This window comes from Oreochromis aureus, linkage group 1 (assembly GCF_013358895.1).
Source record: "Oreochromis aureus strain Israel breed Guangdong linkage group 1, ZZ_aureus, whole genome shotgun sequence".
NCBI classification, from domain to species: domain Eukaryota; kingdom Metazoa; phylum Chordata; class Actinopteri; order Cichliformes; family Cichlidae; genus Oreochromis; species Oreochromis aureus.
The window spans coordinates 31,363,514-31,390,849 of record NC_052942.1 but is presented as its reverse complement, the minus strand read 5'-3'; the positions used below and the strand labels follow the sequence as shown (position 1 = coordinate 31,390,849).

Sequence of the window (27,336 nt, the reverse complement as noted above, 5' to 3'; positions counted from 1 at the left end):
ACCCAACCTGTTAAAACATGTAGCTATCCCAACTGGGTTTTCATTAATTCGTCGGACACCAACTAGGGAGAAACAGAATGACAAGCGGAACAACATCGTCATCCGTTATGTAGCAGCTTTATCGGAGAAACTGAGGAGAAGTTTTTTGTTTTTTTTCCCAAGCACGTGCAGTGCACTTCAAACCCAGCCAATGTTCTCATTTTTGGACAGAGAAGACAGAAGGTTTGGAAAGAGCAGTGAAAGAGGTCATCTATGTCCTCAACACAGGGGGTGACTTACAACACGAACTGTCCGCTACCTACAGGGCAGTTTTGAGATCTCAGGTGTCTGAACTCCCACTATCATCTTGCGCCAGGTGACCCTGGACCATGTCACTAGGAAGACCATTTTATATATGGTTCCCTGTAAATGGTTTTACCCAATATTGATGACAATGATTCCAAGTATACTGCCACAATGGTGAATTAGATTTTTTTCCCTCCCACTCTATTGTACTATCTTTTGTATGAAGTAAACAAAAATAATTTGTTTAAAATTGTTTTTTATTGTTAAAAGGCTCAAAACAAGTACCTGAAATATGTCTATCTATATCGACCTAACTGTGTTAATATAATTACTCACTATTTATCAATCCAAACAAAAATCACAGGTCCATTGCAAAACAGTTCTGTAGACAGTACCTTGTGAAGCGCTGCATCCCATTCAAGTCTCATCCTGAGACTGAAGCATTCCACAAGTCATAAAGCCATCTGGCTTGTTTTGACTTCTTATAGCTGATTTTATAATAGTCACAAACATTAGCAGAGCTTAACTACATACATCAGATAAATACAGAAGGATAAACAACCACAGAAGTCTGTCACACATGATATTATACATCACTTTAGTCAGACTACTAAATACAACAGCCTGCAAAATATTACAGTTATAGAAAGGTTATGTCATTTTCATGTAATAATGTGCCCCAGTCTTCACTTCTGTTGAAGCTTAACTGTTGAATGATCAGAGTATCTGACTCTGTGTTGACTTTGGCTTTGGGAAACATTTTAGCATTTTTAAAGACACTTAAACATTTTCAGTTATAAGTTACCTTAAATGCAGCCATGTCCATTTATAGGATTTATAACCAGGAAAAGAAAAAAAGTCAAATACTATCTATGAATAAAAAGAAACACTTCTACTGAAACACCATCAACATTTGTCATAGTTTCGACTTGGCTTTGAAACTTTTTCTTAGCATCTATGAAACATATGCTCGAGCAGTCTGGAGTATTAGTTTTGTCAAACTGAATCAAATATCTTCCCCAAGTAATAGAGGCTGGAGGAAAAGGCCAGCTGTTCCTAGGATGCACACGAGCACAAAAACCCATAGGAAGATCCTGTCGATAACCATGGCAACATATTTCCAGTCATCTTGAACCTATGAGAGGATCAAGACAAAAAACATGTTCAATGTTATAGCAATATTGTAATTCTTTTTTTGAAAGCTGTATGACAGCTTTAGCCTTGCTTTTTTGAGAACTCACCTCCTTTGCTTCATTCTGTAGTCTCATATTTTCTGCTATGTATTTGACACTCTCAATAGCTTCCCTGACCTCAGGAGAAAGAGACAGAAGAGGCATTATTCCTCCATCCAAAGACTCTGAGCTGGAGCACTGACTCCCCACTCCAACACCCACAGCACTGCCTCCACTCAATGCTCCTAGGCTGCCCAGTCCTCCGCTCCCTCCTCCAGAATCTGCAGGCAACTTGCCGGTTCTCTTCTGCCAGCAGCAGTTGCAGCGGCCCTCGCAACACAAGAACCCAGAGCTTGGACATTTGGTTGAGTCTCCACCCAAGTTATTAAGATTGGAAAGCTCTGTGTTATTGAAAAGTCTTTGCCGGTTTGTTAAACTTGACACCACACTGTTGGCAAGGGCCTGAGGTTTGTGCTGCTTTTGTAGAGTACCTAATGAATGAATGGCGCAGGATTTCGAATGCATCGTCTGAACACTGCCAGCCACAGTCACCTTCTCAGGATCTCTCTCTGGCCTGGTCATGAACATCACCCTGGGCAGCAGTTCAAGAAACACACGCTTTACCCAGCAGGGCATTGTATGTGTCTTCGGGGTGCGGTAGTGGACGTTCAAAACAAAAACAGTAATGACAATAGAGAGAGTGACAAAAATCATGGTGAAGAGGAGGTACTCGCCAATCAAGGGTATCACTAGCGAGGTGGAAGGGATGGTCTCTGTGATGACGAGGAGGAAGACGGTCAAAGACAGCAGGACAGAGATGCACAGTGTTACTTTCTCACCACAGTCAGAGGGCAAGTAGAAGACAAGCACTGTGAGGAAGGAGATGAGGAGGCATGGGATGATCATATTGATTGTATAGAAAAGAGGGAGGCGACGGATGTACAAAGAGTATGTGATATCAGTGTAGATCTCCTCGCAGCAGTTGTACTTAATATCATGTTTGTAACCAGGCGCATCAATGATCATCCACTCGCCTGTCTCCCAGAAGTCCTTGAGGTTAATAGTTGAGCCAATCAGCACCAAGTCGATCTTGGCTTTGTCGTACGTCCATGAACCAAATTTCATTGTGCAGTTTTGGTAATCAAATGGGAAATATGTGACGTCAATCTTGCAGGAGCTCTTGAAGATGGCTGGAGGGATCCAGGTGACATCGCCATTGTAGCGAAGCAGGGCCTTTGTTTTGTCATCAACCTGGAAATCTCCAACTGCACTGTAGAAAAAGAGAAAAGAAGAGTGAGAATGGAACATTGAAAGGAAGGACAGTGAAAGACAACTGAGCCACTGAATACTAACCAGACAGATATAAACAACTATTGAGTTATGAAAATATCAATTAAAAATGCCTTGGGGTTTCAGTAAATGCACCATGTGATGTTATGTATAGCTTCCCTAAGAGTCCTCAAAAGAAGAAATGACCCATGCTGAATGCACAATGTAGATCGATAGCATTTTGTTACTGTACAGACATCCTTTGCAGCAATAAACAATCAATGAAGACTCTGTGCCAGGTTTTTGTTATTAGGCTCACTTGTTGTACAGCACTATGTCTGGCTTCCAAATCCTGTTGGACGGCACTCGGATAAACTCGACGCCTCCGAAATCTTGTGGGTTCCATTTAAGTTTATAGTCATTCCAGATCTGAGAAACAAAGCAGAAAAATTTCTTTTCCATAAAAAAAAGTCAGATAATTAACAGGTATGAGTTTCAGAGTCAATTTGATGCATGTGTACAGCGGTTTTAAATCAGTTTTCTGGAGATCTATTTGGTTTTATTAAAGTTTGAAACAGAATATGACAATTCAATAACTGCATTACACCCTGTTAATTCAAAATGTTTTTAAACATATATAATCGCTAGAACATATTACTTAAAAAAACATCAGTATGTAAAAGAAAATAATACAAAAGCAGCAGTTGGTAATATATCAACAGAACTAGTCCATAGCCACGTCACAGTAGGATTTTGACATGAAGGGTAATGTCAGTAAGCCAACATGTATCATAATAAATATTAGAGCCTATTTTTGTAATAAACTATAGTGAAAAACCACACTGTTAGCCATGATGGTGTACGTTGAAAAGTTAAAAAAAAGTTAACATAATGAGTCCGAAAATGCTTCCTCCTGGTAATTATCTCTTGTCAGTTTTTATATGCATTTGCTTGTAAAATGCTCCACATAAAATAAAGAAATAATGTCATTATCTCCAAAGGTAGCACATAAACAGAGGATATATAGTACACCTGTGACTTGAATCACAGTTTATAGTGTGTTTTATGGATCTTTTGAACACTGTTCCTCAGGACGGCCAGTGATCCTCATGAGACTCATGAAGCCAGTACATCAAAGCAACCCCAGAGAGCTGTAAAAAATTTGACTTAATTACAAAACAGTATGTATCCAGAGTGTATTGCAAGATGAGAATGGAGAGCAGGAGAAATGTGTCTCGCCCCTGATGAGTATTTCCCAGAGACATACTAAAAACAACAGATGACATTAATATAAGAGAAGCAATGCTCCAGCCTGAACCCCAAAGAACAATTAAAAGAACATTTAGTAGAAGACTGGCTCTGTCACAGATGTGTGTTTGCTCAGTACATGTAAAATTGGAACAGGAGACCCGCCCTACCTTATCTGACTCATAACTGGTTTGTTGCACTATGCAGCACATCCTCCCCAAAAAAGCAGATAATCACTAAACTTCCACTTCCAGATTCACTTTTACTGTACAAGCCTATAATGGATGAATATTACGGATATCCTAGATTTCTTAACTACTGTCAAATGATTTTTTTTAAATGCAAATTGGTTATGAAATGTAAGTGCATTCAGTTTATTTTATTTTTTTTGAAAGAAAATAGGATCACACGGATCAATGTGTTTAAAAAGCTTCCTCCTATGAATAATTCAACCTGTCAGTCTAGCTCCAAAGAATCACGCATGACAGAAGGTTGGATCTAGACTTGATGCCCTTGCTCAAGGTCTGTTTGCACAGTCTTGAACCATAAACTTACATGTCTCAGCCACAGATTGGTCTCCATGATCTGATTGACTTCATCCTGAGAAGAGGGTAGAAGATAATAGATAATGAGGACACTGAAGCAAAGAAAACTAAGCACATGTTATTAATAAAGTTAAAACAATAATAATAACTGTCACAGGCAATCATCCAATTCACTGCTGAGATTTATGTCTGTGCTTCTGTAGCATCAGAGCTTTGGATATCCCAGGCAAAAGGTTTAGGAGATCTGCACCTGAGTCCCTCGTGCCTGGAGCGTAATACACATGACAGCTGGGGCTTGTAGGTCGCAGCCTTTAACTTTTATTTTTTTCTACTAGCAATTCAGTGATACAGCTGGAGCAGAGGGACTAAAGATGGGAGACAAAACAACTGAGGGTCAGATTTCTGTGTGACTTAGACCGTGAATGAACCAATCTCATGACTGAGCGCAGAACATTAACCATTCATGTGACCATCTTGTATCCAGAATAGCTCTTGGATTCAACGGTTAACAGAAGGCTTTAGTTTAACCTCTTCTGAATATCTTTAGGAGAACAGTTATTTCATGTCACTTGGATAGATGAGACACACACTCTGTGGTTCATAATTAAATCACTCAAAATCCTAAAAGACACAAAGGAAAAAATTTTTGATCGAAATCAGACGATTAAATTATTATTTGCAGTTTTTGTTTTAACAAGGATGCGGAACCGAATCTTGGCTGTAGATCATATACTACATGTACTATCTTTAGCAGAACAGCCTCTGATACCAAAATACACATTGCCACTACCTAGTGATCATGTGGTGCAATCCCTGATTGTGAGATGATGTTAGGTTGCCCAGCCCATAAGGTATTGATGCTCCAAATTAGTTCATATAGCTATGTTGGAGTTGTTGAAGGTGAACCAAATGCTTCTGAGTTTGGTGCACCAGGTGTGCAGAGGGAATAACAGTCATCCATCAGCACTCTAGCTTAGCTTGCTACTTTAAATGAGTTAAGGATAATGTAACAAAATATCTCTCTCTCCATATCATCATTGTCTGGTCAGACAGGTCTTTAATACTTATTTATATCCTTTGAAAAAAACCCCACCTTGTTTGCACAGAGGCAAAAGACGCATAAGGTGTCATCTCATGGTTACTAGTTTATACACAGTGAAATTATGTTTCTTATTATGTTACCTACTGATCTTTGACTGGCATTTTCTTTCTAATAGACCATTATAATACCAAAGCATAGTTTGACATAAAGGGTTAAAAGAGAGCAATGTGTGCAATAAGGGTAACAATAAAAGAAAAAAGAGGCAAACACTAAAAAACATATTCCTTAAAAAAGCAAATATATAGTACAATATTCTGTATTTCCAAACAATTTACTGTGTGAATGAAGCTGTATTGCTTGTCAAACAGCCCTTTGCTATGCTTATTATCGCCACCTGCGCTCGACCTGTCTGCGTCAAGTGACATAGTCGTCTGTCTGGAACTGCAGTCTGCAGTCAACAAACTCTAGCAGAGAAATCTAGGAGTGCCCATCTGAAGTGGCAGTGACTGAGTGACAGGGGGTGCCTAAACTGAGAGGTACTCAGACAGCTGACATTTCCCATCTTGTCTTGGCCAGAAAAACAGCCCCATTGTCCTCCCTTTCATCTAGGTCGTAGGGGCTACTGTGTAACATGAGAGGGTATCTCAAGCTTATGATACGGTAACCAAAATACCACCTTCCCCTAAATTTTGTTACAATAAAAGTCTGGAAAGCAGCACACAAACTATATCTTTGAGATGTAAAAACACAAGTTTTAAGCCTTATATATACACAGATCTTCTACAATTTCTACTCTTCGTAGGCTAGAGTAATCTAAAGTAATGTTTATTAAGCAGAGTGATATTTGTTTTATGGAGGTGAAATAGCTACCCATAAATCACAGACACTCCAGACATCAGCTCCGACACAGAGGGAAAACATTTGCTGGCTACTTACCACTTTGACCAGCTGTGACATGGACACCTCAAACTGCACAATGACTGGATCAGACACATTTTCCACTGGCCGTATGTACTGGTTGTAGTTGGAAAATATCACAGAGAAGAGCTTATGCTCTGCTTCTGAACATGTGCCTCCTGGACAGAAGCACAATGTCAGACATGGGAATCTCACTGCATATTTAAATGATTATACTGTTTAACTGTGATCTATTTTTTCTGCTTTACCATTTACCACCCAAAGTAGAACTCTAAATTTGACAGTTTCACAACCTTTTTTTGTCATTTTTTACTTTCAAGTTCTTTTCTTTCTAACTTGCATGATGAGATTTCATTTGGCATCATTCTTAACGCAGTATGTATCTTCCAGAGAACAGCAACTACAGCTACATATTACTGTTATCCTGATTGTATAAGATTACGGATTTGAACACATGCATGATTCCTTGATGCACTGCATTAAATTTTACATAACCCAATACACGTAGCCTTCAAAAATAATTAGATCCATTGCTTTTTTTTTTACATTTCCCTAAAGCAACAAGTAAGTAGATTTCATATTACCAGCCTCTTACTCACCTGACAGAAGACACAGAAAGAAAGCACAGGGACCAGATAAGAAGCAAAACCTGGCTTTCATCCTATTCAAATTGACAAATGCCAGATAATTCCAGGGTCAGCTGCAGAAACGATCCACGGAGGACACTGGAGGAAAGTGGAGAGAGTAAGAGCTCGTCCGCATCACCCGACAGAACGAGCGAGCAGAGGGAGCGAGCGAGTGAGGGAGGCAGAGCCGCACTGAGGCATACAACCAGTCACAGTCAGGAGCCATGCAATGCAAAAATAATAATACAAAATATGCAGAATATAGCGACTTAACCGAGTAAAACAGGGGTAAAATGTTGAGTGGTGCAAATTTTTCACCTTCAGTCACACCATTGGTTGGTCAGCTTCCCAAGACTTAACAGCCATTGTCCTTCATGTCTGACACACAGTCACATCACCCCAAACAGCAAGGGATCCAACTGAAATTTGCTCTTTGGAAATATGTGTATTTATTCATTTACTCTTACTGTGAGTGGACCCCCCACCCACCCATTCTGTGCCGGTTATATAACAACAGTTAAATCACAATCACATGAATTTTGTTTTGTTAAAAAACATTTCATGTCATGTTTCTGTCATGTCTGGGCTCTGTGAAGCAAACATTTTTGGCAGACAGTAGACCCAGGTGGTGTTCACACAAATTTTCTTCTCACAGACTTTCATATTGAATTAACAAGCTACATCCAAGCAAGTTCAATAGCCTCTGTGCAACTGGGTTTGAGTTTGTCAGATACTCAGTTGGGATAGAGTTCTGTCCTTCATTTTCTTCTTCTTCTTCTTCTTCTTCTTCTTCTTCTTTCTAGCACTCCAGATTTGCTGTATTCTTCATTTTGCCCAGCTGTGTTTCCCAGTGGGTCTGTCATTCAGACCTTCTTTTCAGCTGACCTCTAGCCTGCTGTATATACTTTGAGATGAATGAATCTATACCAGGGCCAGGGATACTGTTTGATTTCATTTCAGCTTTTTTAAATGGTTTCAATGGAAAGAAAAGTGAGTCCTGGGGATTAATACAGGATTATATAGTATATTTTCAAGTGACCTTCAGAAAGTTTTATTCAGGTAGAGCAGAATGTGTACGGCTACACACAGAAAGCTTTAACCAAGGCTTGGGTGATTCAAAAAACATTCTTTAGTGATAAATATCTCTAAATCAGTTATAAACTAAATCAGTTTATAAAAAAAACATAGACTGAAGTTGAATTTAAGAATTCAAGAGTGGATCTTTGCCTTTTTGAGGACTGCTGTGTATTAAATCCTCTTGGGAGACAGAAACATTAAAATAAATACTCTGCTAAATATATTTGCATATACCACTTATGTATCCTAATGTCAAAAGACTGCTGACATAAGGCTTGGGAATGATTGTTGAAAACAAAACTCCTGCAGTTTTTATTTTGGTTTGAACCAGAAGAAATATTTTTTATGGATATGTGCCGTGGTATTGCAACATCCCACTTCAATAATAAATGGAAGTTAACAGGCGCATGAAAAAAACAGTTAACCATTTGGAAAAACTATGAAGTAAGATTAAAATAAAGCCAGTCGATCCATAAACACAGATGTTTATTGCTTTCTCTTGATTTACATGCATGGCTCACAAAATACCCAAAGTCTGCAGAACCTTTAATGAGCACACTCAGCACTGTTTAGTGAGCTGTAAGCGTTGTGTGTCGTTTCGTTTGTGTGTTAGTGTAGGTTGTGTTTGTCTGCTTTGTTTTATTCCATTTATGTGTGTGCTTACAATTGCCCATCTGTAAAAATGAGCACTTATCAAAGATTTGGTGCTTTTAGTGTCAATGCACAAATGAGCCTTCATATTACTGCAGCATGAAACAAACTAATTCTAGAATTACTTTTCTTTTTTGTTTATTTAGACCATTGATATATATAAATTTAGGAGAAATAGTTACTTACAGTTACATGTCAGTGATATGGAATGGCTATGGAAAGTACTCAACCTTAAGACACTGCAATAAAGACCAGCTCTAAAAGTTTTGTTGTGTCAGTATTTTTTGCCTTGTCTTGCTTTTTTTTGCACTGAGAGTGAACAACTGTTTTATCTATATGATAAACCATCCTAACTGGTTCACCCTAATTGAACACATTGGCTCTGATCTTTATCACCAGCAGTACAGATTAAATAAGCACATTGGCAAAACCCTGACATCTTTAAGACTTTATAGGGAATTTCATGCATTTAATCAAACTAAAAGAGCACACAGCTCTTTATTGTATTTCAGTGACACAGTAACACAGATGACAGGTCACACTACATTTGAGAGCAGTCATACAGTATATTTATCATATTATGTATATTACTGCAACAGTTCAGCATACTTCAGTGCAGTGAAAGCTACACTCAGTCCAACTCTGCAGACGTCCTTTGAAGAAACAGCAGCCTAAAAGAAACAACCTCAGTAATAATGCTGCATTTTAACTTATGCAAATGTAACTATTCCTTAAAATATTGGGTGATTTATTGTTTTAGGGCATATTGTTTTAAATACTATATGACAATAAGTGGCTTTTATTTATTTTGTACCATACCGTACATGTTTACTAGTACTTTATCACACCCTCTGGGTATGATTTGGCACAGACGACATTGTATCGGTGCTTCTGTTACCTGCCAACACAGTGCTAAGCAAAAACTAAGAATACATCAAAACTTTTACTAGCCTCTATACCAGGGGTGGGCAACTCCAGGTCTCAAGGGCTGGTGTCCTGCAGGTTTTAGAGGTGTCCTTGATCCAACACACCTGATTCAAATGGTTAAATGAACTCCTAAACATATCCTGAAGTTCTCCAGAGGCTTGGTACAAACTAATCATGTGATTCAGGTGTGCTGACCCAGGGTAATATCTAAAACCTGCAGGACACCGGCCCTCGAGGCCTGGAGTTGCCCACCCCTGCTAATATACCCTCATACATAATATTGTCCTAATAGCACAGTTTCTTATGAAAAGCCTGAAGTAGCTCAGTCTTTCTCTACAAGGATCAAATGCGAGGAATGTCCGAACTGGGCACATGGTTGGCAACAATCTGACTCTGGAAAAGAGGCTGGAGAAACAGGCCCAGGGTTCCCACAACACACACTATCACAAAGATCCACAGAAACAGACGATCCACTACCATGGCCACATACTTCCAGTCCTCTATAACCTGCAAAAACACAGAAATGAATAAAATAATTTCAGTTAGTCAATGTACATGTTTCTTCATGCAGGTATTTTTTTTAAAGGATAATATTGCAGAGCAGTAAGATTAATTAATACTGTTAGAACATGTTGAAATATAGAAACCAAATGAAGACAATAAATAAAAAAGCAAATGCTTGTTAGTTTTAATGGGAACACATAATATTCTATAAAACATTTCTTCATGCATTTCATGGAACAGGGTATAACCCTTAAAGGATCGGTCTCCATACTGTTGCATTCTGTACATTGGAATATCTATTGACCTTTTCACCTCATCATCAGTGCTGTCCGTAGTGGTTTTTGAAACGAGCTATTTCTCATTCCTGGTTTCCTCCCTATTGATCTGTTATTGATTTGCTGGTATCTATTGATTTGTAAGAGAAAGTGAATGATAAAATCAAAATCTGCCTTCAGTTTGGTGAGTTACAGCCACTACTTAGGGTTAGTAGTTTTCCCTCCTACACCTCAAGCGTCCTGGAGTGTGAGGAAAATGTTATAATTTGAGTACAAATGGCTGTGACCCAGTTTATTGTGACCAGGCTAGGCGCTGGCATCTGACACCTGATATATTATATATTTTTTAAATTAACAACAAAAAAAAACGCAAACCACCTAATTAGTTCCATATTCTGTTTACCTCACCTAATGAATGAATTGGAGGTAGACTGCAATTAGCTTCATAATAAATGTGGTTGAAAGACTAACGTTATTTCCCCAGGCAAAACTGGTGATAGCAATAATGGCACTGTAGACAGATTGATGGTGATGCTATTCCCACGTACAACAGAGGCCCATCAGGACCATCATGTTATTCCAATAAAGAGAATAACAAATGCATGAGTCTTTCTATCACATGAAATCTAAGCATCCACTTCACATACACATATAACTTACAAAGTTATATTTATCTGCAAGTAAATTCTGTGTCATTTGTTCCATGAGTAACACGCATATGTGGACTGTCAGAAACATCACCTTTATATCACTATTTTGTTTGCTTTATAAACCCATGCTGTGAACCGATCAATATCTAGATAGGTTAGCTTAGTTAGTCAACAAATGGATTTCTGAGGTCTAAGCCTGCATTATGATTTATGGTGTATATTTTTTTTTTCACCTTTTTTACTCTCTTGATTAAGAATGTTTTGAAAAAAGGACAATATAAAGCTTTTCTTGTACACACTGGACTAGATGCTGGCAACAAAGATGCTCAGCTGGTTATTAAATGCTGAAATATTAGCAGACTCGAAACAAAATCTCAACTCAGTTAAAAACATCACATTCTGTTGCACATCCACATCTGTCAAGTTTCTCCACAGGTTGCCTTGTCACTGTGTCGCACTGTTGTTGCTCATGACATCTTTGCAGCACAGAGCTTACACCTGATTGTCTCTTTTATGATATTAACATATGTAACCAAAGTAAACTTAAAAACTGCACCTTATTAGTAAATTTCTTTGTAGATAGATATTTAAACTTTAGGGCCCAAGTTGTTTACTTCTGCTGCCACACTTTATGGTAAGCTAAGCTAATTGCCTTCTGGGTCCAGCCCAAATGTTGAACTCTGGGGATTTTAAAGGAAAAGCTAATAAGATCCCAAATGCACAACTTTAGAGCAAAAACTATGCTTACAGTCTGGACCCCCCCCAAAAATTGGTCTCTGTCGCTGGCTAAGTTATGAGTCCATGACGATGTATTTTCTGTATTTTTTTAAATAATTCATCATGTTAAGTTTATAAAGTTTGCATTCTAATGGGGGAGGCCTTTGAGTAACAGGTGGATTGCCAATACATACATTAAGTGACAGCAGACATCTGCTAGGCTTCACCTGAGTTAAGCTGAGATATTGATCTTGATCTTTTGTGTTAGAGCTTTGTTGATCCTTTTTAATTACACTATCATGACTCTTAATTGTACAAGGAAAATATCTTTTTATATAAATGGTAAGACAGCTGTAGAAATGGCAAGTACTAAGCATGCTTATGCTTAATATTTTAGGGCTCATAGGGAACTGCACAATACACCCTCAAAAAGGAAACGAGTTATACTATATACATACTGCTATAGTAATAAATATTAAAATAGCTACAGTCACTATATAGAATATGAAATAATAGCCAGTGAAATTTGTGCTACAAAAAGTATACATACACTCTGATCATCATCATCTCCCATCATGTGCTCAGCCACAAAGCACACCCCATTCACTGCCTCCTGGATATCAGCAGCCCATTCTGAGTTGTCCCTGTGTTGGAAGTCCTGGGTGGATGTGAAACTAGTGGGAAGGAAATCAGCAGAGCGCAGGTCTCCCTTCCTATAGGAGTGGCTGTATCCTGCTGGAGAAGTTATATTTTTGTGTCCTGGTGTAGAGAAGGCAGAGTCTGAAGACAGCAGCGCAGAAGCTGACATGGTGATATCTGTCTTGGATGCAACTGGGTATCCCAAGCCCAAAACTGTTCTTTTAGCTCTTAAGCATCGATGCTGACGCAGCCTTTGGCGTGCAGACTTGTTATGAGGGCGCCTCATGAAGAGTAAAGCAGGCAATTTCTCAAGAAATATCAGCTTGACCCAAGAAGGCATGGTATGGGTGCTAGGAGAGCGGTGGTGCACATTGAGCACGCACACACTGGTGATGATGGAGAAGGTCACCAGGACCATGGTGAACATCAGGTATTTGCCAATCAGGGGAACATCTAATGATGTTGGAGGAACAATCTTTGAGATTAAAAGCAGGAACACGGTGAGTGCCAGAAGTACAGAAATGCACAGGGTCATCTTCTCTCCACAGTCTGAAGGCAAGTAGAAGACTAGAATGGCCAAAGAGGTGATCAAAACACATGGAATGATGAGGTTTATGGTATAAAAAAGAGGCTTCCTCTTAATGATAAAGTCATATGTCAGATCCACATAAGTGGGATCCAGAGGGTTGACAGTCCGCCTCCCTGGCAGAGCTAAGATATCCCACTCGCCACTGGGAGTAAAATCATCCATACTAGCCATCTCAGACTTTAAGATCAGGTCAATCTCTGTATGGTCATATGTCCAAGATCTGAACTTGAGAGTACAGTTCTGCTGGTCAAAGGGAAAATGTTTGACCTCGATTTTACAGGCGCTTTTATAGATAGCCGGAGGAAGCCAGTTGATGCTGCCGTTGAAAAGGACGATGACATTAGTGAACACCGTTACCTCATAGGTTCCGTCAGCACTATGAGAACATGAAGAAATAGAAAGAAAACAGCATATAAATTAGCCTTTAAAGCTATCATTGTCAAAATTATAGAAAATTATGGTAAAGCTATCTGTAATAATGTGTAATCGTGGCATTAATTATTTTTAATAAGAAGAAAATTGTTAAAGATTCAGTTAATCACTAAAGCAAATGCAAAGACATTCATTAATGCAGACAGCTGGTAAATATATTGATAGAGGACAGAAACCAGGAGGGTGAAAACATGAAATATAACTTACTCTATGATATGACTGACTTTTCACCTTTTTTTTTCATTTTATTTATTTATTTTACAATAACGCTGTTACAGTTCCTGTCCAAAGTGTTTGATAGGGGCATCAGAGGATATTTACAAATATTTTACAAATTAATAATATGTTTTTTTTTATTTAACACCAGCAATGTGCAGACAAAAAATCTCTTCAAAATACAAACTGAGAAGTCAGCCAAGCTTACTTGTTGTACAGGACAATATCCGGAAGCCACACATGTCTGGAGGGAATGCGCAGTTTGACAATACCTTCATACTGTGCAGGATCCCATGACAACCTGTAGTCCACCCAGTGCTGGAGAGACAGAGGCACCAACCATTCAGTGCACTTTCCCAATAGCAGTTCATTTATAATTACATGCTACATTATCTGTAAATTATGTTTGGGGCACAATTACAGAAGCGGTTTGTTCCACATTGAGAGAGGAAGAATGGATACGGATACGATTCAAGTTCAAGAGGAAGGACATTTAACACACATTCTCACTCAGTACATGACAAAATGCTTCATCACACTTACCTGAGTGAGCCAAACATTTGTGGTCATGATCTGTTCCCTTTCATTCTGAAAATGAAATATTAGGGGAAAATTACCTATATTGGTAATATACAAGTTTAAAACCCAGACACTGACCCTGAAGAAGTAGGAACTGGTTTATGACATTTACTCTTTTTATATTTTATTTTTATTTTATTAAAACATGAAGAGCTGAAGACCTATTGGGGTTTATTAAGATTTACACAAAAACTGGAAATTACTTATATGCTTCTGCAATTTTAATTAATTTTTATTTATTTTTTTAAAGTCCTATATTGATTTGGGTCGTGGTTGGACCTTCCTGTTTACTGTCGTGTTTACTCTGGCATCTGGTTTGAAGTAAGCTTAAAAAAAATAACTGAAACACTCCTTTCATCTCAGATTGCTTGTTAACATGTTTTTTGATTGCACTGTCATCAAACTGCCGTGACATACACTTCCAATAAAGTGACACCAAATGGTAATTACCCCAAGGGGTACAATGCAAACTCATAAACAGAAGCTGTGAACGAGCCTTGCTGCTTTAGTCTGCAGCTGGGAGGACCCTCCACTGTAAATCAGACAAGAGCCTCTATCACTGTGGCCAAAACAGTTTTATGGCCCCTTTTAATCCAATGTGCTGAAGTTTCAATCTGGACATGACAGAGGCAGAGATCACGGCTGACCAGATCTATCCTCAGCTTCATCCATCCATTTAGAGCTATGGCTCTTCAGCAGAGCTTGCTCTTTAATTAACTACTTCCTCAAAGCTTTTTTTTTTTTGTCTCTTGCTGTGTGCTTTCTATTAGCCGCCATCTTTCACACTTAATTTCTCTTTATATCCTGTTGTCTCACCATCACAAAGTCTCTAACAGAAAAACATAGAAATATACATAGAAATATAAATAAGTATACATACTTCTTAACAATGGGCAAGAGTACACACTTACCACACTGATGAGCTGTGCCAGAGACACTTGCAGCTTTACTGTGACTCTCTCGGTTCTGTTGACAGCTGGGCGAATGAGGGGATTGTAGCGATCTTTTCCCAGCAGCCAGTTCATGAGCCGCTCTTCGGAGTCAGCGCTGCTGCTACCTGGTAACATCACACTTTTCTTCAACATTTATGTTCACACATCCACCTCATCTCTGTCCAGACAACTTAATCCCAATAACATGGAGAGACTATAATCTCAAACAGAGATTGGAAAACAATCTTTAACAGCTTTACATCAATAATAAAGAGGAATGAATGAGATCACATTTTTTAAATACATATATTTTATCTAGATATATTGCATTATAAATAATCTACAATATACAGTGTAATACACAAATCAGTTAAAGACAAAAATACCTTATTTAAATACAACAGAAAAATTTAAGACTACATTGAACAAGGTAGTAGCAAATGGGCATTTTAGGTGAAAAGAGAGATTCATTTTTCTCTGTTATTGTTGTGAATATCCAGTACTTTCAGGGGACAGTATTTAGAAACAAAACTTTTTTTTTTTTAAAGTGTAAATTGAAAGATTTGTTTTGAAACTGTGTTAATAGATTGTATTTTTAAGTTTGTTAGGTTTCTATAAAACCTCGTACATGAAAGCTACACTATCTAATGGGAAGTTGAAGATTAGGGATGTGATTGGTTTTGTGTTTTTAGTAAAAGCGCTTGAACTGATGGTGCCACAATACACAATCTACCACCCTGGCATAAACACACTTATTATATATATTGTTAGATACCTTTCAGCTTTACCACTAACTTTTGGTAAAAGAGAATACTCATCTAAGAGTATAACAAAATAATAACCACACTCCTGTTTTGGGGTTTTTTGTTTTTTTTTGGTTTTTTGGGGGGGGGGATTAGCATGACTTAAGTACTTGCTTAAACTCTTGCTTCAGCCATACTGCTTGTTTAATTTTTAAGGAAAGTAGAATTACACATCTGTGGGTTTGCTTTAAGCAAACATGAAGCAAAAGCACAATTATTAGCACACACATATGTAAACCAGGAAGGTTGGGATTTACTGGAAATTACATTAAAATGTCACAAAGGCCCAAAAGGTCATTTCCAAAAAGGTAATTACATTTTGTAGAAGGGCAGATATTTTCACAGCATGTTAATAACTGTGCTTTTGTAACAGCTTTGCTTAAAGCAAACCACAAATATCTATTTTAAGTAACAATAAACGATGAATTCCAACACATGAACTCAGCCTCCACTCCTATTCCTGATAAATAATGTCTAAGTAAAGTGTGAAGGCAAGGCTGATTAAAACAGATGGTCAGCTCTTCTCTTCTGAAGCAGAACGGATATGTGTAAGACTACCTCGTCTATTTTCTTTACTTGCAGCTGGTTATTGATGTCCCCACGGGGTTTGGAGTTGCTGACTTGACTTATGTGTGGAGAACGTTCTAGTAAAGCAAGACTTGTACTAATGTGCTCATTGAAGAAAACTTGTTACTTTTATCACTAACTACAAGGGCAAAATTCATGGTTCAGACGATCTATCGCATGCTTTCTCTGTGGTACATTTCCATAAACAAAACAAAACAAAACAAAAAAAACATTGTGAACTATTTGGAATTGTCAGAAATAGTCAGTCTTTGCATTGATTTTTCATAAAATGTAGTCAAATATTAATAAAAGCCACAAAAATATATCTGCCTAAACTGATAGCTTACAATGGCTGGTAATTCATCGAACACACTGACTAATCATTAACATTCAGGGCTAGAAAAAGTATTTGCACTTCTGTGCTAATTAGTTCTTCTAAGGCTTATTGGGAGTCTTGTTTTTCACAGCACTTTAGAAGAGGCATTATAGAGATACACAAAGCTGGAAAGGCTACAAAAGCTGTTCTAAAGACCTGGGCATTCAGTTATTGACAGTTAGATAAATGGTCTACAAATGGTATTCTCCTTAGGAGAATAAGATCCTAGTAGCAGCAAAAAAATAAATAAAATAGAGAAATCTACACTCAAATGAAAGACTGCCACACTAGTCTCAAAATAATAAAAAACAATTTAAAAACTTTACACCTCTTAACAAGATGGCAAACACTTATCTGGAAATTTAACTGAGACAATGTCACCAATGAGAGCAATGAGACAAAGTTTCAATTTTCTTTGGAGGAAAAAATGTGCTCCACAATCATGGTGGAACACATCGTGGTTTGCGATTTCTTTGTTATCCTGTTCCAGTTCAACATTTTTAGGTGAATGTCAGGGCAGCAGTTCATGACCTGAAACTCAGTGTGGGTAATGCAACAAGACAATGAGCCTAAAACAGAATGATGGGGGAAAAAAAGTCCATATTTTGGAATAGTAAAATCAAAGCCCTGACCCGACCTTAATCCAACTGAGATGCTGAGGGCTGACCTAACAAGGGCTGTTAAAACATCCTAGAAATACACCTCCACTAAACAGCATTGTAGTGACATATTGTCCAAAATTCCTTTCAAAAGTCTCAGAAACAGGTACAGGAACATCTAATTAGGGTCATTTTCTGTTAACCTAAATTGCAAAGAAAAAGATAGACCTATCGAAAAGATTTAGGTATATGTCTTGTAAAAAATTGCTAATAAATAAGACCACTTTTACACTTTTCTTATGCAATGTAATTCTAAGAATTAAGTATAAATTAATTGACTTTTGTCCTGAAAATTCAGAAAGTCTCTTGCTGTTGTTACATGATGTGTTTAATAATGATATTGAGAGCACAAGGGTACATGGTTTATTAGTTAAGGCACTTTATGTGTAGCCAGTTCAGCAATCCTGATAATTTCAAACTTTTTCTTGCAGCTACATGTGATGATGGTGTGTGGTTTTAGAAACAGTATCCAGCTGTGTGTGTCATCATCAACTCACAGACTCCTGCAGCTTTGCGAGGTGTGGCGTAATATCAGTCTATCCCCCACAGGTCAGTGAATAATGCCATGACTGTGCCTTTATCAGCCACTCGACCAAGATCCTATTCACCACAGGACTTCCATACCACTGAGCAGATGGTATGTGGTTCAAAGTTCTTGGAAGCCAGACTCAAACAAGTTCCCTCTTCCTCAGACCGAAAGACTGCTTGAGCCAGATCAACTGTAGGCAGCTGCTGTGAATAGCATCTAAAGTGTGTATGTGCATGCAGGTTTAATGTGGGAAATTAATAGTGTTGACGCTACACTGATTGAAAATGAGGTCAGGCATGTTAAACAAATTTGTAAGCTGTTTTGGAGTTGATAAAGGTCATTCGGTGCAGCACACCTTTAAAACCCATTATTTTACATTGTAATGGAGTTGGAACCTTGATCTAATCAGTTTAAAAACAACAACAAAACGGAGAGCCAAAGATAGCTGCGGTTTATATACTATTAGATAATATGACCTAATATACTAATATGATATAAATGGCAAAAAAAGGGGGGGGGGCATTTTATTTCTAGGACACACTTGAAGAATTATCTCATAAATGCAATAATATAGCGCCAAATCCTGTAACATAAAGTGTAAACAAAGAAAATCGCTAAATAATTGTTTCTTAAAATTGTCTAATGTTATAATTGTTTTAAAAAAAAAACTGATCCCAAACCAGATATTTTAAAACAGATAGATAGATAGATAGATAGATAGATAGATAGATAGATAGATAGATAGATAGATAGATAGATAGATAGATAGATAGATAGATAGATAGATAGATATCATATTTCATATTTCAGCTACATTTAAAAATCTTAAAGCTATCTATGTCTTCTACAGAAATATAGATTTTTAAAATTAATTAAAAGGTGACTTGAAAATAGCTTACGCATTGAAAATTCTACTTTTGGACAATAAAAGGATACATTCTTTTGTAATTTCCTCAACAGGGAGGTACATTTGGCGCTGACGCACACACAGTAGCGAATGTTAGAAATATTATAAATTGCTACTTAAGTCACAGAAATGAAAGGGGGAAAACACACTTACAGTGAATCAAAGGCAGGAGATAAGCGAGGATCGAGAGTGCGCGACTCATGTTTACGGTACCATCTGGTCCGTCGTCAGTGATGAAGACTCAAAGGTGCGCTGTTCCGTAGCCGTGCTTTCGGACATGCCGGATTCTACAAGCGTGAGATTTAGTCACTTTATCATCACAGCGCGGGTGTCTCTTGTCACATCGTGGAGTTCTTTCGTAACAATCCAGCCCTGAAATCCACTTGGCACCACATCGGCAACCGGGACTTTGCGCTCCACCAAAAAGGAGCAACCTGCTCTAGTGCGCTGCTGCTCTCAGTCACTTGCAACTCATGATCCCCTGTCCTGTGCCGCTGCCTGTAACCGATCTGTGATCAGTTACTTCAAGTTTACACCAGCTCTGGAGCGATTTCAGATAATAGGTAATTAGAGGGCAGTTATATTGAACCAGTAATGTCAGCATAACGACCCACATGTATTTATTTAACCTTTGTTTCGCCCGCGCCCTAATTGATAGGCTCCATGTTAGTCAGTATCTCCGCGAACTACAGGAAAAACATACTCAAAGAAACCTTTTTCATCTTTTAAAGATTAAAGATTTTTCACAGACAGCAGGATGAGAGGGGGGGAAAGGCTGATTTTCAGACTAACAGCACTAATCAAGCACCAGCCTCAGTAATATTTTCTCAAGCATCCAACTACAGATGTTGATATGTTGGACTTAATACTCTTCCAGACCCGCAACATAATTTGACAGTGTTGGTGTCTTGGGCTCTTTTGCTGACTTCGCGCTGCACTGGCGACTGTGCGGAAGAAGACAGTAAATTATTCTCCGGTCCTGTATGTGAGATTTACTGAGGTGAGGTCCAGTCAGATCTGGAGCAGTGCAATCTTAGCGTAGCAGATTTACAGTCACCAAGCTGCTTAAAGCCTCATTATAATGACCAGCAAAGGAACTGTATCAGGCATGAAGAACAGCCCCAAGGACTCTCCGAGGATTATAAATTTAAAGTCCAAAGACTTCTGGACTGGATCAGTGCAAGCAGATCAATAGGGCCTTATTGGGTTTTGACCCTCTCTTGTTTTTATCAGGCTGAAGGGGAGAGGGCCATGGACTGAACAGTTTGTTCACTTGTTTTTATTAAATCATATGTTAGACCAACTACACCAACTGTACATGGAGAAAATAAATGTTTTCTTAAATATCACACTTTTTACTCTGCACTGTAGCACAATAGTGCTTTAGATTGCTATTTTTTCTGCGTTCATTTATCTCTGTATTATAACTATTTCAGTAGACAGAGACTTGAAACAATGCACTCTTGATCTTTTGACTAAGTGTGAACTTAGAGATGAATTACTACACAAAGAGAGCATGTTAAACGCATAAATGATGGTCACTGTGATATAATAGCTACCATAGCAAGTCTCAAGTGTACAAGTGCAAGTTTGTCTTCATAGTTAACGAAATTAACAAATAACAACAGCTGCAAGATAGAAATTAAATATTTTAATATATTTTTATGTGATGAGGTTACATTCATATTTAAATTAGCAGATATATCTTTGTGGAAATACATTACCTGGAAATACATTTTCTCTGATGTATATGAGCTATAAAATGTACATATGTATGTATATATGTATATAACAGTTCAAAAGTTTATGCATTAATTTGCAAGCATAAAATATAAGTTTGTGCTGCTTTTACCTCAGTGAATCTTTTTACTTTTGTTAAACATCTTTATAAAATCAAACTCTTCAGGTGATCTTTTCACATTTTTGCTGTTTTTTCTTTGCCCTTGCTTTCACTGTGGACTATGCTGCCCTGAAATGCAGTGAGGAAAAGAAAGCTGGAATAAATAAAGGAGTTGAAATGAATTGCCAACATTTTATAAGCCATACCCTTGACCAACACATTTTCTGTGTCATGTTTTTCTATTTCATTCTCTTTTCATTACTACAGCTACAACTGTGGCATCAAAGATTGAACTAAACAGACAGTTGTAATAGATTTAACAGCCTGATTCCAACTTAAATTTGAACTCTGACTATAGACGCAACTGTACACTGTGATAGTGTACTTTGAATATGCAAGGGACTGCAGTATGTTCACGTTCACAAAAATGAACCACGAGCCATTTCATTTTGCAAATGGCCAACAACTTCATTATATTAAACAGTGATGACAATTTACTGGGACACATTCTGAAATGCTCAATATTGATAATATAATACCTAATTGGAGAGTAGGAAGGCTGTTTGGACACTGGATTTAAGCCAAGCATCCCATCAATAATAGAATATCATCCATTATACTTGAATGGAAAAGAAGATAAATAAGAAATTCATTCCAAAATATTGTTTGCAGAAAGTAACACGGTTTTAGCAACATTCCAGGGTTTTCTTTACTTTTTAATTCAAGACAAAAAAGAAAGAAAAAAGGAAACTATTTTGTTGAGTACACAGAGTGAGTTCAGTTGAAAATGAATATACTGCTTAATATGCAAGTTTCATTAAGTAGCTTAGAAGTCTGCATAGATGCAAATTTCACACAATAAATGATCTTTTGCACTTGGGTAAACACCTCAGAATAAATAAAAGAAATTTTAACAACTTGTTAATTTGTTTGATGTCAATTTCAGTCCTGGTCCAGTTTCTCAGAAGGTCTACTAAACAACAATATATTTGCACATGTCACACCTTACGTGATGCAGGCATATAGACTATATGTGGAAACCAAGTGAGATGTTGGCAGCTCCTTTTTACTAACTCCAATGATGAGGCCCTGGGGGAAAATCCTCTCTGGCGGTTCTGAGTCATTAAGTGCAAGGATTTATTTTACGTCAGAAAGCTAAAACATTTCAGTGGTTTAAATGCCACTAAGTAAAAGCCCAACCACAAAGAAAATAGCTTTGCCATTATACAATTCACTGCTTTACATTTGAACAAAAGTATACTTCTGAGATTTTTGTTCACATATTCTTTTTTGGGCACGCTAGTGACATGATTGTTTTAATGAAATATTTCCATAACTAACAAAATGATTGTTTTGGCACAAATATCCATATCTGGCTCTGGAGGAATTTTTACAACTTGAAATGTTTTGACCTTTTATCTTGAAGAAACATCAGGTCAAAACTTTAACTCCTCCAGCATTCTAATTTATGACCAACATTCCTAGAGGTACTTCTGTGTTTTCTACTAAAATATACAGAAGCATAAGTATGTTAGCATTGTTGCTCTTAGCAGGGGTAAAAATATTTGGCAAGAAGAGCCTGTTACGACCTGGCCTGGAACGACCCCAAAGAGTTCCAAACAATGACTCCCATGCTAGTTTAACTTCTTAAAGATTTTTGTTTTTGCAGTATTTTTGCATGTGTGTACAAAATGAAGATTTAAAAAATAAAGTTAATTTAAGTTACATAAATTAGAAATACATACAGATTCATACTTTTATTTTTATTGCACAAAAGAGTGCAAGATAACAACATCTCTTTGCAAACATCCCTATCGACTGCATGCCAACCCAAAGCTAACAAAGAACCCAGAGTGTTACTAAAAATCTGTGAATGCAGATCGCAGCCCAGCAGCTAGAGCCTGATCTTAAACAGGTAATAAAGACAGTATTTAGGCACAGGCTTGCAGGATTATGTAGCCTCCATTTCTACCTGGACATCACATTCGCTTTGAAATGTCTTTGTTCTTAACTTTGCTTTGGATTTATGATAAATCTCAAAGAAGTGTTGCATGTATGTCTTCATTAGAATATGAATTAATGACAGTGTGTGGGACTGTAGCCTAGGGTATAAATAAGTGTTAAATGGTAAATATGTGACAATTCAGGCCATGGTGACAGATTGTTGTAATGTGGAAGTATTGTAATGTGTAACAAATTACTTTCTCTGGGGAGTAATTAAATAGATCAGAAAATTGGTATCCAAGAAAATCTGAGGGGTTTACATTAGTGTGGAGTTTAAAAGAAATTAGTAGAATAAGTAAATAAGTATTACAGGTAATCAGCACTTTTAACACTTCACTGGTTATTCATGGCTGGTTCAACCATTTTAGGAAAGTCATTAAACAGATAAAGATGAAGTAGCTTTTGACTCATTTTCAGTGTTGGGTAAGTTACTTTAAATTAGTAACTTAGTTACATTACTAGTTACTTCTCTAAAAAAGTAACTCAGTTACTTCAAGTTACTCGTTACTTTCAAAGTAACTAGTTACTAGGGAAAGTAACTTTGGTTTTACTCAGAATTCTCTTGTTAATGTGTTGCTTCCGTAACTGGATACCCAGCAAGACTGCCAGTCTTCTAGCTTGCTTACTTGCCACAAGTGCACTGTGCCACCTACCAACAGAAAGGAAAAAATAATGCGCACATTTCCACGAGAGAAATCCCACGCCTGGACCGTCGTTGACCGCCGCCATGATTCTAGCCTGCTTTTACATCCAACACAAAAACTGCAGTCGTGGTGCTTTTGATTGTACTCAGAACTTGGAAATTCTGCCTTCTGAATAGGAAGATGTAGGTAACACCAGACTGCAGATGAGCTGCATACAGAGCTGGACTGGGAAAAAAAAAATCGTCCCGGGCATTTTGACTAGAGACCGGCCCGCCATTATAGGAAAAATCATAAAGCCTTTGAATGAAAACAAACACTGTTGTGACAGTGATGTACACTGTTCTGATGGTATATATGTATCAATCTATCAATTGTTTGTTGTAAGACTCAGATAATTATTTTTTTTAAAAGCGAGACATTTTAAATGAGAATAATAAAGAAAAGTATTTCCTTGTCCCCCCCTTTCCCTGTTAATGCCCTACCTGGCCCCCTGGCAACACTTTGCTAGACCCGCCCCTGCACAGTTACCAGCTGTCAGCTACATAGAAAAGGATGCTGGTGTTATTTGTCTCTCAGAAACAGTTCATAACTTCCTTTCAACTCATTCATGTCACCTAAAAGGTAAATCTGTTTCTCCATCACCTGTTCAGCTCTGATGATTCAGTAAGGACATCTCCTGGTTTCGTCTGCATGTTTCCCTCTCACCAGATAACCAAACCGACATCATGACCAGCAGCTTTACAGCTGTGGCTCCAGAAAACATCAGCTGATACTAGAAATTAATATTAAATAAATTCTAACAACAGCTGATAAAGCTTAAACGTGATGCTGTTGTTTAACGCGACATCCGCTGGTTTCCTCTTTCTGGCGCAAAGTGGGCGATAAATAAACAAGAGAGAAAAGCCGATCAGCTGATCATTGATCAGTTTCGTGATTGAAGTAGAAACGGGAGAGAATGACAGAAGAAGAGGCAGCTGTGCAGCTTCAGCTTTGTGTCTTTTTCATTGTAGCTGAAGTCCGGGACAAACTGTTCCTTTTCACCTCAGTACGAAACGCATAATATTTTCTTTGAATGCGAGATGATTCTGTTTTTTACGGGACGGTTGGCAACTCTAATAATTAACCGTATGAACAAAATAAAGTTCAACATCAGTAACATAGCACCCACCCAGCTGTATAGAAACTCCGTCATGCTAGCTAGCACGCAGTACGAAAAAGTCAGCATACCGAAAATAAACTCCACCTAAACTTGGTTTATATCTGACTCAGATAGACTGCAGGTCATAACTTCTTACCTGAAGTTCAGTTCACCTGACACGCGGACCAGCGGCAGCTTCGGGTCTCTCCTCTTGCCTCCCTTTTCCTTCATCCACCTGCTGGCCTCCACCACTTGCTAATGTTATTGAATCTGTGGAAACTCCGCGATATCCACCACACGAAGTAACGAGTAACGAGCCTATCTAAATCCCAGTAACGAGTAACGCGTTCCTGGTTTTGGCATAATAACTAGTTACCGTGCTCGTTACCACAATAATAACGTAGTTACTGTAACGCGTTACTTAATAACGCGTTAGTCCCAACACTGCTCATTTTACATGGGCTTTGGGCACAAACTCTCCATTGGCATCAAAAGAAAAAGAGCTCAGGAATCCCTAAGCTTTGAACTTGGTTTTATAACTACAGCCTCATGTTTTCATAACGTTATACAGAAGGTAAGCATTTTAGACTTTAGATTGAAGATGCAAAATAAAAACAAGTAAATTAAAATAAAGCTTCCCTCTGACACGGTTGTTTCTGCGATATTAAAATGTAATATGAGCTCTGTGAGCCCCGCGACAGGTCGACAGTGAATATGTTGACACATCAGCAAACAGTAAGTGTATGTGAGTGAGAGACTTTCTGTGTGCCAGGGAAGCGTGATGGAAGAGAAATGCCTAATCAAAGAATTGCTGCTGTTGCAGTACCATGTTGCTCCACTGCAATCCCACTCTGTAAGGGATATATATCAAGCAGGCAGTTCATTACCTGGAGTGCTTGGCTCCTCTACCAGAGTCTCAGCTTCATGTGAGGATATCGATTAACCACCTTCTTTGCCTTCAAAGGGATCAGCTCATCTGCATCTGCAAGGTGTTTTGGCATTATGCTAATCTCTGAATAAAGTTGAGTTTTTGGCCTGTCTGTTTGTGGCGGTCAGCGTTTGTGCATGCAGATATCTACACCGCGTTTATGTAGATACACAAGTATCTTTATAAATGTATCAGAGGATGACATCATGCTATCATGCATCTTTCATTACACTTGCCATATTTTTGGTGTATATTCCACAATATTGCTGGATTAAACAAATACTTCCAGTCTAAACTGAAAGCCTAAATGCCACTTCAGAAAGCCTCCTTTCTACTAGTAGCTACTCAGCTCAACTCGACTCGACTCTACTTGGTTTCAGTTGTTTTCCATTACAGCTGTGTACCACATAATGGGGTCATTATAGCAGTGTGGTCGAAAATGGTTGTATGTCCATTTTATGCGACACAAACACAACACAACAATGGAGGATGGCGAGGCGATGGTATAACTGCTGCTCAATCTATGGCTTTTTGTCAGACCTGGGAACCATGGTGTTGGTTTGTGTGTAGCCATTTCCCTTGTTGCTTGGTTTCAAAAATGACGGTATTGATTTTTGTGAAGGAGTCGCTCTCATGACTCATCGAGTGATGCCATCGATGGTGGCATGCAGTCTGCTGACATCGCATCTTCATATCGACTCAGCTCACTTGGACCAAACAGGTACTAAAAAAGTGCCTAGTAACAAGTACTAATGGGGTACTAATGGAAAACCCCAAAAACCAAGTTAAGTTCAGTGGAGCCGGGTAGGTATTAGTGGAGAAGGGCTATTAGTGAACAAAGTTGTAAAAAGTGAAATATATTAAGTAAAATTTTGTGGAATTAAACCTAATAATAGTAAATAATACTCACATTTGAAGTCTGGGTATTATTTTCTCCAAATATTTATTAACATGCAAAACATATGATCATGCAAATCCAAGTAGTGCAAACAAAACATTTGAAGGAGGTCACAAATCCTCTAAGGATGAGTGAGGAAAGGCGTCTAGTGTAAAAATCTGTCACATCAAACATGCAGAGCTACCCGATGTAGGTAGGGCAGAACTGAAAGTAGCTTTTGACTAATTTTGCATTTAATAAATAAATAGCACTTTGACAGGAACCCAACTAAAATCTTTGGTCAATCGGTTGAACTTTAGTTTTACTTAACTGTAGTTTTACTTCCTATATTTGTGCAAATATTACTGCAAGTTTTTTTTTTTTTTACATGCCAGTCCTTAAAATTTGAGAGTGGCCACTGGTATGCCTTTAGTGTTTAGCATTTTTCTTGGCCTGAACCACTGAAAAACCACACAATAATTCTGTGTGGAAGCAAATACCTACTACACACTGACCATGAAATTAATTACTTAATTAATTAATTCTTTGGTGTATTAAGAGTTTTTTCATGTGCTATGTGCAGAGGTGTTTTTTTTCTGTTCTCAAACTGATCTCCCTATTGGAGCTCAGTCTGGGGGGAGTTATTTTTTTCTCCTTATCTTTCCTCACGTGGTGCATTTTCCATTGTTATACCTCTCTGACCTGTCTTCCCCATGTGATGTTTTTGTGTAATGTATGTATGGTCAGAGGGTAAGATGGTGCCGCCATTGC

The 27,336-nt window shown here is 38.0% G+C and overlaps 2 protein-coding genes across 3 annotated transcripts; both read right to left on the bottom strand.

The window, feature by feature from the left end:
- Positions 1 to 590: 590 nt before the first annotated feature.
- On the bottom strand, positions 591 to 7,513 carry chrna3 (cholinergic receptor, nicotinic, alpha 3). Its single transcript, XM_031746545.2, has 7 exons — positions 7,424 to 7,513; positions 7,079 to 7,204; positions 6,498 to 6,637; positions 4,530 to 4,574; positions 3,046 to 3,155; positions 1,527 to 2,727; positions 591 to 1,420 (listed from the first exon to the last, which is right to left on the bottom strand). The coding sequence occupies exons 2-7, from the start codon at positions 7,137 to 7,139 to the stop codon at positions 1,292 to 1,294; spliced, it is 1,686 nt and encodes a 561-aa protein (XP_031602405.2). The 5' UTR covers positions 7,140 to 7,204; positions 7,424 to 7,513; the 3' UTR covers positions 591 to 1,291.
- Positions 7,514 to 8,676: 1,163 nt separating this feature from the next.
- chrnb4 (cholinergic receptor, nicotinic, beta 4 (neuronal)) lies at positions 8,677 to 24,974 on the bottom strand. Of its 2 annotated transcripts, none has more exons than XM_039612468.1 (6): positions 24,918 to 24,974; positions 15,273 to 15,418; positions 14,326 to 14,370; positions 13,991 to 14,100; positions 12,457 to 13,510; positions 8,677 to 10,267 (listed from the first exon to the last, which is right to left on the bottom strand). In XM_039612468.1, the coding sequence occupies exons 2-6, from the start codon at positions 15,384 to 15,386 to the stop codon at positions 10,103 to 10,105; spliced, it is 1,488 nt and encodes a 495-aa protein (XP_039468402.1). In that variant the 5' UTR covers positions 15,387 to 15,418; positions 24,918 to 24,974; the 3' UTR covers positions 8,677 to 10,102. The 2 variants fall into 2 exon arrangements, with proteins under 2 accessions (XP_039468402.1, XP_039468400.1); XM_039612466.1 differs by lacking the exon at positions 24,918 to 24,974 and adding an exon at positions 19,288 to 19,642.
- Positions 24,975 to 27,336: the final 2,362 nt, after the last annotated feature.

Coding starts and splice junctions, on each gene's coding strand:
- chrnb4 (XM_039612466.1), bottom strand. CDS start 19,336: ATGAGTCGCGCACTCTCGATCCTCGCTTATCTCCTGCCTTTGATTCAC. Junction 14,371..15,272: donor TGGCACAGCTCATCAGTGTG/GTAAGTGTGTAC, acceptor TTTCATTTTCAG/AATGAAAGGGAACAGATCAT. Junction 10,268..12,456: donor GAGATGATGATGATCAGAGT/GTATGTATACTT, acceptor GTGTTTTTGCAG/GTTATAGAGGACTGGAAGTA.
- chrna3 (XM_031746545.2), bottom strand. CDS start 7,139: ATGAAAGCCAGGTTTTGCTTCTTATCTGGTCCCTGTGCTTTCTTTCTG. Junction 3,156..4,529: donor CCAATCTGTGGCTGAGACAT/GTAAGTTTATGG, acceptor TTTGTTTCTCAG/ATCTGGAATGACTATAAACT. Junction 2,728..3,045: donor GACATAGTGCTGTACAACAA/GTGAGCCTAATA, acceptor CTTTTTCTACAG/TGCAGTTGGAGATTTCCAGG.